Source organism: Hyla sarda, chromosome 2 (genome assembly GCF_029499605.1).
Source record: "Hyla sarda isolate aHylSar1 chromosome 2, aHylSar1.hap1, whole genome shotgun sequence".
NCBI lineage: Eukaryota > Metazoa > Chordata > Amphibia > Anura > Hylidae > Hyla > Hyla sarda.
The window spans coordinates 377729728-377743462 of NC_079190.1; the positions used below are offsets into that span (position 1 = coordinate 377729728).

General features: G+C 38.8%; 1 protein-coding gene across 6 annotated transcripts in view; it reads right to left on the reverse strand.

The window, feature by feature from the left end:
• The window catches only part of SGSM2 (small G protein signaling modulator 2), a 469837-nt gene that overhangs the window by 50677 nt on the left and 405425 nt on the right, over positions 1–13735 (reverse strand). For 2 of the 6 annotated variants that reach the window (XM_056558465.1, XM_056558463.1), the window contains exons 11-14: positions 13156–13288; positions 6200–6334; positions 655–808; positions 63–127 (exon numbers count right to left, since the gene is read on the reverse strand). In XM_056558465.1, coding sequence (XP_056414440.1) covers positions 63–127; positions 655–808; positions 6200–6334; positions 13156–13288 — 487 coding nt within the window. Of the gene's footprint in view, positions 1–62; positions 128–654; positions 809–6199; positions 6338–13155; positions 13289–13735 lie in introns of all 6 variants that reach the window. The other 4 variants (XM_056558464.1, XM_056558462.1, XM_056558468.1 and 1 more) reach the window with 2 other exon arrangements.

The window sequence follows — 13735 nt, forward strand, 5'->3', positions numbered from 1 at the left end:
ATAGGACCAGCTTTAACTTTCAACAATGGAAAGACATATGAGGAAGAAAAACATTGACTTACATCCATAGAAAGCTCTGGAAACAATCTGTCTTTTCATGTTTTCACACAATAACTTAAGCGGTGTCCTGTGGACAGAAGAAGATTTCAGAGCAGGCAGTATATGATCTGATAACTATGTAAACACAATGGGGGAATTTATCATTTCAATTATCATAACTGGGGGCAATATTAGACTATAGGATAGGACTTATTCATTCTTTTCTCCTATTGCAAAATTGCTCTTTATCTGCAACAGACATAGAATTGCTATAATTACTTTCATGTTTCTTACATTTAATATTCCTTTTACAGAGAAGAATGCACGGTGTGAGCTCAGATAACAAGTATCCACTTAAAGCTAAAGTGGTTAAAGGTCTGACATCAAAACAGACTTGGACCTCTGTCTGTTGCTAAGCGTAACCAGCAGAAGTATTTAAGAAGCTAGGTATATGAATGAATAAAAAAAAACATATAAAATAACTTGAAATAGGTAGAAAAACAGCAATGTTTTTGCAAAGTGCCCTATATGAATGTAAGTACTTTGTTGTTTCAGTGACGTTCCAAATTCATATATAAATTTAATTCAGACTCAGGGACTATGAAAATGTCTTACCTGTCATGGACACAGGTACAGTAGCTGGAAATATCATACGGAGAACTTCCTGTGGAGCAGGACAGACACAATGATCCCTGACTGGAATACTCATTAAGCTGCAAGGGCAAAAGATTAGCACCAAATCCTTGCATCTCCATCACGTCTCCGGAGTCTGGAGAGACATATCAATCATACATAAGACAGGATGAATCCAATACAATAATGCTCTGAAACATTCTCGGTTGTTGAACACGAACGTACATTCAATAATGATGTATCTGTCATTTGTACTAGTCACTAACTTATCTCTTTGTTCAGTGAAGATGTAAGTGACCAAGCAACATTATATAGTTGATAGGTGAGGGTTTATAAGAGGATATTGTCACTTTTTTGGGTGGGTGCAAGGAAAGACAATACAGATTTGCAACGTGTTTGCCCATTTGCACTGAGCAGTATTTTTTTTTCCTAATAATGACATCTTAAAGGGGTTCTGTCATGAACACAATCTATTTTCATATGCCTTGTTAGCGTATGGACATCAGGGGGGGGGGGTCTATAGTAGTGGCTGCTGGACTCAAGTCATCCTCATACTTCATGGATAGCCATCTATACTACACGGCCTCCCCTGGAATATCAGCAGCTATACACATGAGATAAGTTCCCACCCAATTTTGGCAGGACTAATAGGTAGTCTCATGTGTACAGGGTCTCCTGACTGTCTGCTGCTGACATATTTTTGGGGACAGAGGGATAGGTCATGTTAAATTTTAACATACCAGAAGTGTCTGGTTTATTCCTTTATTTCCACTGAGCCAAGCGTGCATGTTTATGGTGGAGTTGAAAAATTTAGTTGTTGTGTTGGTCCAGCTTCAATGGGTTATCCCAAGATTATAAGCTATGTCCTATCCACAGGATAGGCAATAACTAGCCAATTAGTGGAGGTCTGAAAGCTAAGACCATCACCACATACATTCTTGGCTTACGCTCCATTTATTATGCAACTTCAAAGTATAGCCAATTACAGCTCTCCACAATGTTAAGACATCCAATAAAGAATTAAAGAAGTTGTGGTCGAGAATTGACCTCATTTTCATGATCAGAGGGCATTCCAGCAGTCAAACCTACATTGGTCAACTACAGAAAAACAGCACAATGCTACTGCAGCCAATGCCAGCTCACCTGTTCCCAAGTACTTTGCAAACACAGACAGACCACACACTACGCAGGCAGCACTTCAAGATAGAGAAACAAAATTCCGTCATGATAAATACTTATAACATGCTGTCTTTCAAATTTGACAATAAAAACTTGTCTAGTACAAAAATAAATGTCTTGCGCTTTTCAGCTTATATCAACCTTAGTCATAAACATTGGGGGAGATTTATTAAAACCTGTCCAGAGGAAAAGTTGCTGAGTTGCCCATAGCAACCAATCAGATCGCTTCTTTCATTTATCAGAGGGCTTTTCAAAAGTGAAAGAAGCGATCTGGTTGGTTGCTATGGGCAACTCAGCAACTTTTCCTCTGGACAGGTTTTGATAAATCTCCCCATCATGTCTATGCCTAAGGCTGAACTAAACCAAAATGGGTAAATTGTTTATTTTTGTACTGGACAAGTTTTTATTGGCAACTTTGAATAAAGAAAAACAATATTTTATAAGAATTTGATCGTGCTGGACCTTTGTTTCTCTACACTGGTCAACTGGTCAGCTAGTTGTCCACTATTCTGTGGATACGGAAACTTTTAACCTCCTTTTAATGGATAATCACTTCATATCATGCTAGACAAAATGGTTGGCATGTAAAATATTTAACATTTTCTAATCTGCCTATTTCATATTTTAATATATTCTTTTTTTGATTTGTAACCTTTCTACTGGTGGTCAGTAAAAGGAAACATTCCTATTTACAAAGACTGAAAACAGAGCTCACACTTGTAATGGACTGTGCACGTGAACAACTTTACTTCAGATACAAATGTAATAAAGTACAATGTAACCATGGTCATTTACCCTAGGAAAACATTTATTTTTCAATAGATTTCAATGTAAAACTTAGCTTTAATTATAAAGGCCTTTCAGCTCTCCCCATGACATGAATTAAGTTACCAACATAAACCAGATCCCCAAATGTTTGAGTTAAGCCATTCATTTCAGCAGGGGATGAAGCCATGGGAAGAGGTCCGAATTGCAGACCTCACCTCAACCAAATAATAAAAAAATCAGCACATGTGCAGGAGGAACATGAGAGAAACCATACAGTGGGGAAATGTAGGTGGTTCATGCATCAAATCAAGGTGCAATGAGAAGACTTGGTTAATGGGCACCAACCATGGGTAGCAAAAGCAATATATGTGTAAGTGGAAGTCACCCCTTCCCCCTTTGAGTCTTAAGCTCTGCCAGTATTATATAATTAATAATGTTAATATTGTTCCGAGTAACAGAAAAAATATTTTAAGATGTTGGGAAAACTAAAAATGTACATTCCCCACCATCAGGTATTACATTTTTTGTCAGAAGGGAAGGGGTTTTGTGCAGGCAGGCAAAATGAATTCACAGCAATGCAAGAACATGCCAACATTCAAAAAAATAAATCTATAAATAAAAACTGCTAAAGAAAGCCAAATTTTAATGAAAAAATGCTCTTCACCTTAATTCTTCAGGGAGGGAGCTGGATGGCCAAAATTGAATTGCATTTTATACTATATCAATTAAGTGTATAAAAGAAGGATATTATGTCCCCGCCATCTGCCACAATTGTTTGAATTAAGATATTAGCAATAATCAAGATATTTTTCGCGGGCCCAAGAAAAAAAATCATAATAAGAATAAAAAAGTAATCACAAGAAAAAGCTGAAATTATTTGTCTAAATAAAAGATTACAAAATGGAAAATCAGAACCCCACAGAACCTAAAGATCCAGATGAAAGGTACCGGAGTCGTTGAAGAATTATAAGTGAACAGCATCCTCATTATTTTGTTCCATTCATCATTTGGATAGCTGCAAAATTGGCCACATGCAAAGGTCGAGCATGTTGCAAACACCAGCAGACAAGGGCAAGCAAACCCTGTAACAATAGTGATGTCATTATCGGGAGGCAGGACACAATGTTTGCATTGCTTTCTATTACTCTATACAATAGAAAAAGAGTGTTTGTGGATTTGATTTTATCATCACTGAAATGGTGATCCTTATCATTTTATCCTTTTTCATTGTGTATCCTGGTAAAATTTTTCAAATTTGCATGTTCTGAATAAAAACCACATTGTTGAACGAGAGATTGAAGGTGAATGGGTAGGTTTAGTAGGTTTAGTTTGCTTACTAAATACATATTCCATCCTCAACAAATCCAATTCTGACCAACAAAAAAATATTTTTAACTAGAAAAACAAAAAGTGCACACCTAAATATACGGTATTTTAAATATACACCTGTTTGTGTAAAGTTTGCACACTATGATTAGTGACCTCAAAGTCAGATTGTAGAGGTCAAAAAGGGGCAATCGCTCAGGATTTCACACCACTATGTTATCATACATGTCCAATTCTTGCTTTCCTGACAGCAGACATAAAGGGATAGTAATGCTGCCATGATTCTGCCCTAGACTGTTGTTATATACTGTTGACATCCAGGGGACCTGCCATAATAACCTAATCTTTGTTCGATCCTTATTATAGCATACTACCAATGGGGGAGCGGGGTCCCCAGCAAAGTTATCATTGGAGCCATGTATATAGGGACCAGTAAGAGACTAAGGTAGCTTCAGCATAAGAGTGGCAGGAGATTGGTAAGGCAAGCATTCTTCCTGTTATTTTAAAGCATTATAAGCTGTCATGCAGACATGAGCATTCTAATCATCTGCACTTCTGACAGAAGCTAGAGATATTACACACAGTAGAATGGGTTTGACATGATAAATGTTCTATTTCTGCATGTAAAAATTATTACAATGTTTAACAGATATTTTACATAAGGACATGTTAAATGTTGGTCATTGTAAATGTATTACAAATTAAATCATTATAAAATATATTTGTGAAATATTAGTTTTATTTTATTCCTGTACAAAAGTATTACTAAAGTAAAAAAAAAAAAAAAAAGCTTTAAAAAGTTGCTTCCAAGATTTGCACTGAGAAGTCTAATCTGTAAATCCAGCACTGAGAACTAGATCTTTCAGTCATGTCTTCGTGTATTGCTTTTTATCTCGGTCTTACTTTGCAACTAGCTTCTCCTTGGTATTACCCTTTATATACTTCTATGGGCAGCATGTACCTGATCCTTCAGTAAGATTTGTCAACTTAAGATAACACCAACCAAAGTTCATAAAACAATCTTACTTAGGTATTTTTTGGTTGATTTACCTGTGGAACCAAATTAAACAGTAAATAAGAGTTCACGAACCCTTAAGCCTTATCCAACAATAAATGCTATTCTATTTTTTAACATTATTTAACAATCTTTATAATAATCTCCTTTTTATTGAACTATATCCAAAACCAATGTTTTATTTTACATGGAAAAAGAAGTTAAAGGTGTACTCCGGAGAAAAACTATATACTTTTTAAATCAACTGGTACAAGAAGGTTAAACAGATTTTTAAATTACTTCTATTTAAAAATCTTAATCCTTCCAGTACTTTTTAGCTGCTGTATTCTAATTTTCTTTTTAAATTTATTTTCTGTCTGACCACAGTGCTCTCTGCTGACACCTCTTTCCATGTCAGGAACTATTAAGAGCTGGATCAAATCTCCATAGCAAACCTAACCTGCTTTGGAAAGTCAGACAGAAATTTAAAAAGAAAAGAACTTCCTGTGGAGCATACAGCAGCTGATAATTACTGGAAGGATTAAGATTTTTAAATAGAAGTAATTTACAAATCTGTTTAACTTTCTGGCACCACTTGATTAAAAAAAAAAGAATAATAATTTCACCGGAGTACCCCTATAAGATAATTTATAAATTGATTTTTTTCTTTTTCACATTTCAGAATTTGAACTTATGTGCTTGGCAATAATGGGTATCCACATTGTACAATGTCAAAATATGATGTTGACAGAACTGTATAAGCCAATACTGTATCTCTGTATACTGCTGTTTTTATACAGAGAATTTACAAGAAAATAAATGATGTATTATAGAAGTGTTCTATCATAGTACCAATGCTTCACAATTCTACATGCTTCATTACACATAACCACAAGCATTCTAGGCTCAATGCATGCTTGACTGGTTCTAGTGATTACCAGCAGAACTATGAATGCAGCTCTAGGCTATAAAATGTATCTATGAAGTTGCACAACTTAATATGTAAGTTATAACTATATGTAAACTGCACATGGTAAGTGACATGCCTGTATATCACCAATGTAGAGAAAACACTGTTATTTAACTAAAACATCCTGTAATGCAGTATTATTAGCAATGCAGAGGAAACCAGCATGGCTATGCAATGACACTTTATGTTCTGTGTGCCCGATAATGCCACCACAATTGTCTTTTGAATGGGAAACATTGCCTCTTCATAGCAAGACGTGGGGAGGTTTAGGAGGGAAGAAAGATAAAAACCTTTCATCATTTTAGGAGCTGTGAGGTTCCGAGAGGAGATCATGGATAGCATGGCGTGAAGCTTATCTTCTTCTTCCTCGTCATCATCAACAGAGACGGAACGACTGGCAGTTAAGTGGTGGTAGTTAATAGTGACTGCTTTAACGAAATAATGGTAAGGAAAAAAATCGGAAAAAAGAACAGAGCAGAGCTTTAAAAGTTCATCAGCTTAACATGACATATTAAATTTTTGATTACTTTAGCCACTTGCACTGCCACAATCATATTACAAGAATCTTATATAGAACAAGAACATCATTTAGCTACCCACAGTGTTCACAATTTCTACTTGGTAGTGGACCAGTGTTGGTAACCGTACCACATTACTGGGGCCATAGATGCACCACTTGACTCTACCCAAGGGTTAAACATTTCATTCAGTGTAACCATTCATTATTGTTTATGGAAGATAAAGAATGAGTCAGGGTATTGAGTTAGGGTATTCCGGAGAGTGCAGGCGTCGGCAGACCGCAGAGGAATGCGCCATCTCATAGACGGCTATGCATTCCGTGCGGACTCCGCACAAAGAATGAATGTGATCATTCTTTGTGTGGACACAGAAAATGGAATTTCTCTGCCGAACACATCTGGCACGGAAATTCCGCCCTATGCACAGAGTAGCAGCATCCCTTTGAATTCAATTCCACGAAATCGGGCGCGGAAATTCTACCGTGTGAACCTAGCCTTAAATTACTCCATCTCTGTCTTGCAAAAGGGTGACATAGGGCTAGTATTCTTGTGATCAGTGGGGGGTTTTGGATGGAAGGATTTTTCCTGTTCACGTTTTACAATTTTTTGCAACTAAGACTCTCTTGCTCTCACTACCCAAGCTAGAACTACTGTGTTGAACACTAGTTTCCATCCTCTCCTGCTGGATATTGTCTCCTGAAGGATGGCGCTATATTCTCTAATGCATATACCCAGTTCCCATTAACCATACAGTAGAAATGGGAGGGGGACTTCTGTTATTATCTCAGATGCTCTGTGGGATTCTTTCTTGGAGTTGACACCTCTGTTATCGCTAGGTGAGATGCAATGACTATTACAATTCTATCTGAAACATAGGGTGTATAAAACACCTAGATTGCTCCACAGAATTGTCCTTAGAGCTCATGCGTGCTGCCCTCAAACCATTTAGAGTATATCCATCTCATGCACATGTTTTGGGGGTGCAGCGAGTTGAAATCTTACTAAAGAGGAATATTAGACTTTATTAGTAGTGTGTTTGCTTTAACTTTGGGGATAGACCAATGGAGAAGTATATTGGGTATATTAGATTACCTTAATTTGGGTGGCTACAAATCCTTAAATAGGCAATGTAATTTGCAAAAACATTTTATATAATGTAGATAATAACATCATATGTATATTTGTAATATACATTGGTTAAAATGTGTATATTTTTGGGTGAAAAAATGTTCTGCGGCTACTGTTCGAGTGTCTCATCTTGGACAAAATACAGGAAGTGTGAGCAGGACAAGCAGGGCTCTGTGCAGGCTCCTGGATTATCAATCAACCTACTGTGTGAGCTGGGGGCATGTCACAGAGCGTCACTGCACAGAGCCCTGCTTGTCCTCAGTGTACAGAGCCCTGCTTGTCCTCACTGCACAGAGTCCTCCTTGTCCCCAGTGTACAGAGCCCTGCTTGTCCTCAGTGTACAGACCCCTGCTTGTCCTCAGTGTACAGAGCCCTGCTTGTCCTCAGTGTACAGAGCCCTGCTTGTCCTCAGTGTACAGAACCCTGCTTGTCCCCAGTGTACAGAGCCCTGCTTGTCCCCAGTGTACAGAACCCTGCTTGTCCTCAGTGTACAGAGCCCTGTTTGTCCTCAGTGTACAGAGCCCTGCTTCTCCTCAGTGTACAGAACCCTGCTTGTCCTCATTGTAAAGAGCCATGTTTGTCATCAGTGTACAGAGCCCTGCTTGTCCTCAGTGTAGAGCCCTGTTTGTCCTCACTGCAGAGTCCTGCTTGTCCCCAGTGTACAGAGCCCTGCTTGTCCTCAGTGTACAGACCCCTGCTTGTCCTCAGTGTACAGAGCCCTGCTTGTCCTCAGTGCACAGAGCGCTGCTTGTCCTCAGTGCACAGAGCCCTGTTTGTCCTCAGTGTACAGAGCCCTGCTTGTCCTCAGTGCACAGAGACCTGCTTGTCCTCAGTGCACAGAGACCTGCTTGTCCTCAGTGCAGAGCCCTGCTTGTCCTCAGTGCACAGAGCCCTGCTTTTCCTCAGTGTACAGAGCCCTGCTTGCCCTCTGTGTACAGAGCCCTGCTTGTCCTCAGTGTACAGAGCCCTGCTTGTCCTCCGTGTACAGAGCCCTGCTTGTCCTCAGTGTACAGAGCCCTGCTTGTCCTCAGTGTACAGAGCCCTGCTTGTCCTCAGTGTAAAGAGCCCTGCTTGTCCTCAGTGTACAGAGCCCTGCTTGTCCTCAGTGTACAGAGCCCTGCTTGTCCTCAGTGTACAGAGCCCTGCTTGTCCTCAGTGTACAGAGCCCTGCTTGTCCTCAGTGTACAGAGCCCTGCTTGTCCTCAGTGTAAAGAGCCCTGCTTGTCCTCAGTGTACAGAGCCCTGCTTGTCCTCAGTGTACAGAGCCCTGCTTGTCCTCAGTGTACAGAGCCCTGCTTGTCCTCAGTGTACAGAGCCCTGCTTGTCCTCAGTGTACAGAGCCCTGCTTGTCCTCAGTGTACAGAGACCTGCTTGTCCTCAGTGTACAGAGCCCTGCTTGTCCTCAATGTACAGAGCCCTGCTTGTCCTCAGTGTACAGAGACCTGCTTGTCGTCAGTGCACAAAACCTTAGCTTGTCCTCAGTACACAGAGCCCTGCTAGTCCTCAGTGCACAGAGCCACGCTGGTAGGGGATTAAATAAGTAAATGACTAGTTCTACTGAATCTTTTCCTGCAAAAATATATCTGCCTGCATTTTGCTCTAAAACGTGATGCCTGCAGATTGGACTACATTTTCTGCAGCATGGGTATTCTTTAAAGAATCTATCTGGTAAACTAATCCTAAATTTACAGTTCCAGCTGTTCTTATATAGTATGTGGCCTGTTTTATTATACAAAGTTATAAATAAAACACAATCTTTTCCATACACTAACACCAAGTGGATCTCTCTAAAAACACCTTTCAATGAAAACAGTATAGCCCAATAAATTCTGTGCATGAAGATCCCATTTAAAGGAAATGGTCATCCTGTTCTCCCACACTAAACCCAATACACTAGGTTATAGTGTGGGTAAACATAAGACCGATGAGGGGTCACTGACTACAATACCTACCTTCAGTCCAGAGATATGTCCCTCTGAAGATCAGCTTCTATCTTCTGTGAATTGTGCGCTGGAGGCGGGCCCCACCTGCTCACTTTGAATATTCATTGTCACTGGTCATGTGAGCACTCGGTAGCCGCAAGCGCTCACGTGACCAACGACAATGAATATTCAAATTAAGCAGGCGCGGCGCGCCTCCAGCACACAATTTAGGTTGTATAGAAGCGGATCTTCAGAGAGACATATCTCCAGACTAAAAGGTATGTATTGTAGTCAGTGATCCCTCTTTGGTCTCCTGTTTATCCACACTATAACCCAGTGTATTGGATTTAGTGTAGGTGAACAGGATAACCGTTTTCCTTTAAGCTAAAATGTATTATAAACATCCATTTTTACAAGAATCAAACTTTTTAGGAATCTAACTTTATATAATATATAAAATAAAGAGGCTGAATATGATGGGAGGCTTGCTTTCCAGACACTCTAACATACTTATTTCTAAGTTCTATTCTGTTTGTATATACTAACAACCTATAAGGAGTACACTGTTGAAGACAGGGTTAATAGCCATGGCTACATGACATGTTACATTATATCACCACTACAAACTTCCAGTTAATCTCATTTAATGTTGACCTGAAGACTCCTGCCTTGGAATACAGAACTTTCCTTTCTCGCCAAGGTCTCTTCCCTCCTTTGAGACCAAATAATATTATAAGATGGCAACAAGCCAGGCCAGCCAGCATCCAGAAGCAGAGAAAATGAAAAGATTTTCTCATTACATATATATCCGACTATGGTTATTACTGTATATCTGTTGATCTCTATTTAAGGGAATCTGTCTGCTTTATATCATGCTCAAAGCCGCAAACGTGTTCAGATATATGATATAAAACAAATGATCCATCCTTGATTTGTGTTAAAAAAATATGTTTTTTCTTACAAGCTTAGGAGTCATAGAGGCAGCACTGAGATGCAGCAGGCACTCCTCCTCCCTCCTCTACCCCTCCCTACTCTGCATGATTGGTGTACAAGACTAAGTGCTGCAGCTCAGCTCAGCCTCTATGACTCTATTTCCCAGTAGTGAAGCAACAGGCACAAAGAAAAAGAAAAATGACATCATGACCTAGAAATTGTGAGGATTTGTGCTGCTTTATATAAATAGTACTACAACAGGTAGATGTGCTGCACACACCAACATTATCATGACGGCACAATAGCTAGTTAACAATGTTGTGCTCCACAGAAACAGAGTAGTGCTCTGCCATGTTGGCACACGCTACATCTGTTTACATAAAGGCAAAGTGTATGGGTATTTATTTTTTATTATTCAAAGTATATATATTTTCATTTTATTAGGGTTATGCAGAGACTCGATATTTACAGCATTTTCCCTTCTTATTTTTCAAGACTTCTGCAGTTCGCTCTGGCATGCTGGATATTCTGTGCCAAATCCTAACTGATGGCTACTCATTCTTGCCTATTCTGTGCATGGAGTTAATCACAATTTTCTTTTTCTGGTCATGAACCCAAAATTTCAATGTTTTATTCACTTAGTTATTACTTTTGCCTTATGACATGATGCTTCATCCTGCTGTAAAAAGCATTGCTCATCACCACATTGTTCCTGGACGGTTGGGAGAAGTTGCACTTGGAGGAAGTGTTGGATGGTATAATCAGAGTTAAGAACAATTGGATTTCAACACACCTGATTTTGTTGTTATCATGAAGATAAGCCACTTCCAGAGGTGTCTGGCAGTGGAATTCCTTTAACTGTCTATACAGAACATGTGTCTTTAGCATGTTTATGGAACAATCAGGATAAATAAAGTAGTTGTTGGTGAAACTAGCCAATTAATATGTGTGGCTAGCCTTGGACACGCTGTCAACTGGTAACACCCAGTTGTCAATTCAGTCATACATTTCGTAGAGAAATATTAGAGGAATGATAAAATGAATTGAAAAGGATGGCTTTTGGGTTCTCATTAAATCAGGCAAAGAAAAGAAGACAGAAGAAAACAGCTATACTGACATACAGTGATTTAATTTAACTATTTGTCTTCTATACTAAGCATGACACAAAAAAACTATACTTCTCTAGTAATCCCTAGGGGTCACGCACCATAAATGTCCAGCACTGCAGGCCGGTACTATGTGCTTTACATTTACAGCACGGCTATAATGTGAGTGGAAGATCTACAGACAGGAACTCACCACTAATGGCAGACATGAATGACCGTGCTAATTAATCCTTTAGATGCCTTGACTAATTCAGATCATGGCATCTATAGGGAAAATGCCAGATGCTGATGGGTTTGGGGGGCTCATCAGTTCAAATAAGTCTCTTACCATTTTCCAGCAAAGAGGATCTCTAGCCTTCTTGTACTGTCTGCCTAGGCAGGCTGTACAGGAAGATCGCCGATAGTACTAATTAGATCTATGTTATTATACAGCACTGAGCAGTACATAGCAATCTATTCCAGCACGGTGAACAACTTAAATGTAAAAATATACTGATATTGGGTCACATGATATGTCAGAGAAAAATAAATAAAAAGTGCTCAAAAGGTCCCATCAACACAAAAATCGTAACATTAAAAAAGAACAGATCACGGAGCAAAAAAAAAAAAAAGAGCCCTCATAAGCCCTGTACTTAAAAAGATATATATAGGGGTCAGAATAGGAAGATATTAAGCATATTTATTTTGTCAAAAAAAGTAGGACAGTAATAGAAAAACCATGTAGATTTGGGTATTCTTTTAATCATTTTGACCACAGAAGAAAGATAGCAAGGCAGTTTTACTGTTAAGTGCACTGGATAAAAACAAATACCCTAAAAGTTGCAATATAGCTTTTTTCCAATATTTTTTTTTTTTTGCTTACTGTACATTTTATGGTAAAATGAAAGGCGTAATTGCAAAGTAAAACTGGTCCTGCAAAAACCCAAGCCCTCATATGGCCCTGTGGTTTGAAAAATAAAAGAGGAGGAAAAACAAAAAGGGAAAAATGAAAACTGGCTGTGTCCTCAAGGGCCAAATGGGCTGTATTCTTAAGGGTTAACCTGATTGATCCTTCTGTGCAGTGATAAAAGCATGTATCCTAGGAAATGGCCCAAGCCGTGTTAATATAAACATATGCATACTAGACTTCTTTACATCTATGCTGTGTATTTTACACCCATTAATATGAATGGTTTAGCTTTGTATTGCCAGTAAATGTACATTGTGGTGAAAGATGGCATGGTCATTACTGTCTGAGATTATTTCTGGAACTTCTTTACTAGGAATGTAAGGGAAAAATCCTTAGATGCATAGTGGGAAGACTTGCTGTATTGCATTAATGTTATTGAAAACTTGTCTGCACTGGATTATGAGGCTGCTAGGAGATTACACTTGGATATGGAATCAATTAGAGTTTGGTATATTGCAGATATAGGCAGATATGACTAAATTATTTATTGTACAGGAAAAGTAATTAAAAAAATCTCTGATTTCACCTATTATTTATATTTGTTATGATAAATAACTCATATTACCTTATATTAATTCACAGGATATTCTAAAGTTATATGATGAGCTCTCAAGAACAGCATTACACAACACAGAACAATACATTTGCGGGTGTTTACTTACAGTAAGAGATTTCTGCAGGTTCACTTACTATTATCAAGCCGGTGTCCAGCATATATGATTCTAAAGACATAATCTGTGGAAAGTTCTTCAACTACGTTGTCATCAAAGTCTACTGACTTGTTCGAGCTATTTCTTTTCCTTAGTTTTGGAAATACTTTGCCCTAGAAATGTAGTCAAAACAATCCATTTCAAAAAGATACTGCAATACTCTTCAAGATATAAAAAATAAAATCTGCCTATCCATAAAATCTTAAAGGGGTACTCTAGGGAACTAAACCCATAGCCCATCCTTTCCCTCTCACCAACCTTTTTATATGTCTAAATATCATTCATTAGCTATATAGAGCAGTTTCCCTCTTTCAGCTGTCACTTACATGCAGGGAGTGAGAGAAAGACATCATTATCAGATCCACCTTGCCTTTGTGCAAAGCCTTCACTGAGACTAGCCCCCACCCTCCTGGAAGACATACACCACATGATGTTTGTCTAGGGGTCTGGCTTCACAGCCACACCTCCCCTCACTGTGTGAGGATCTTGCCAGCAGAGAAGTCCAGTGTCTCTTGTGAAGTTTCTCAGTCCCAACTAAGCACACAACGCTGCTCTTTTCC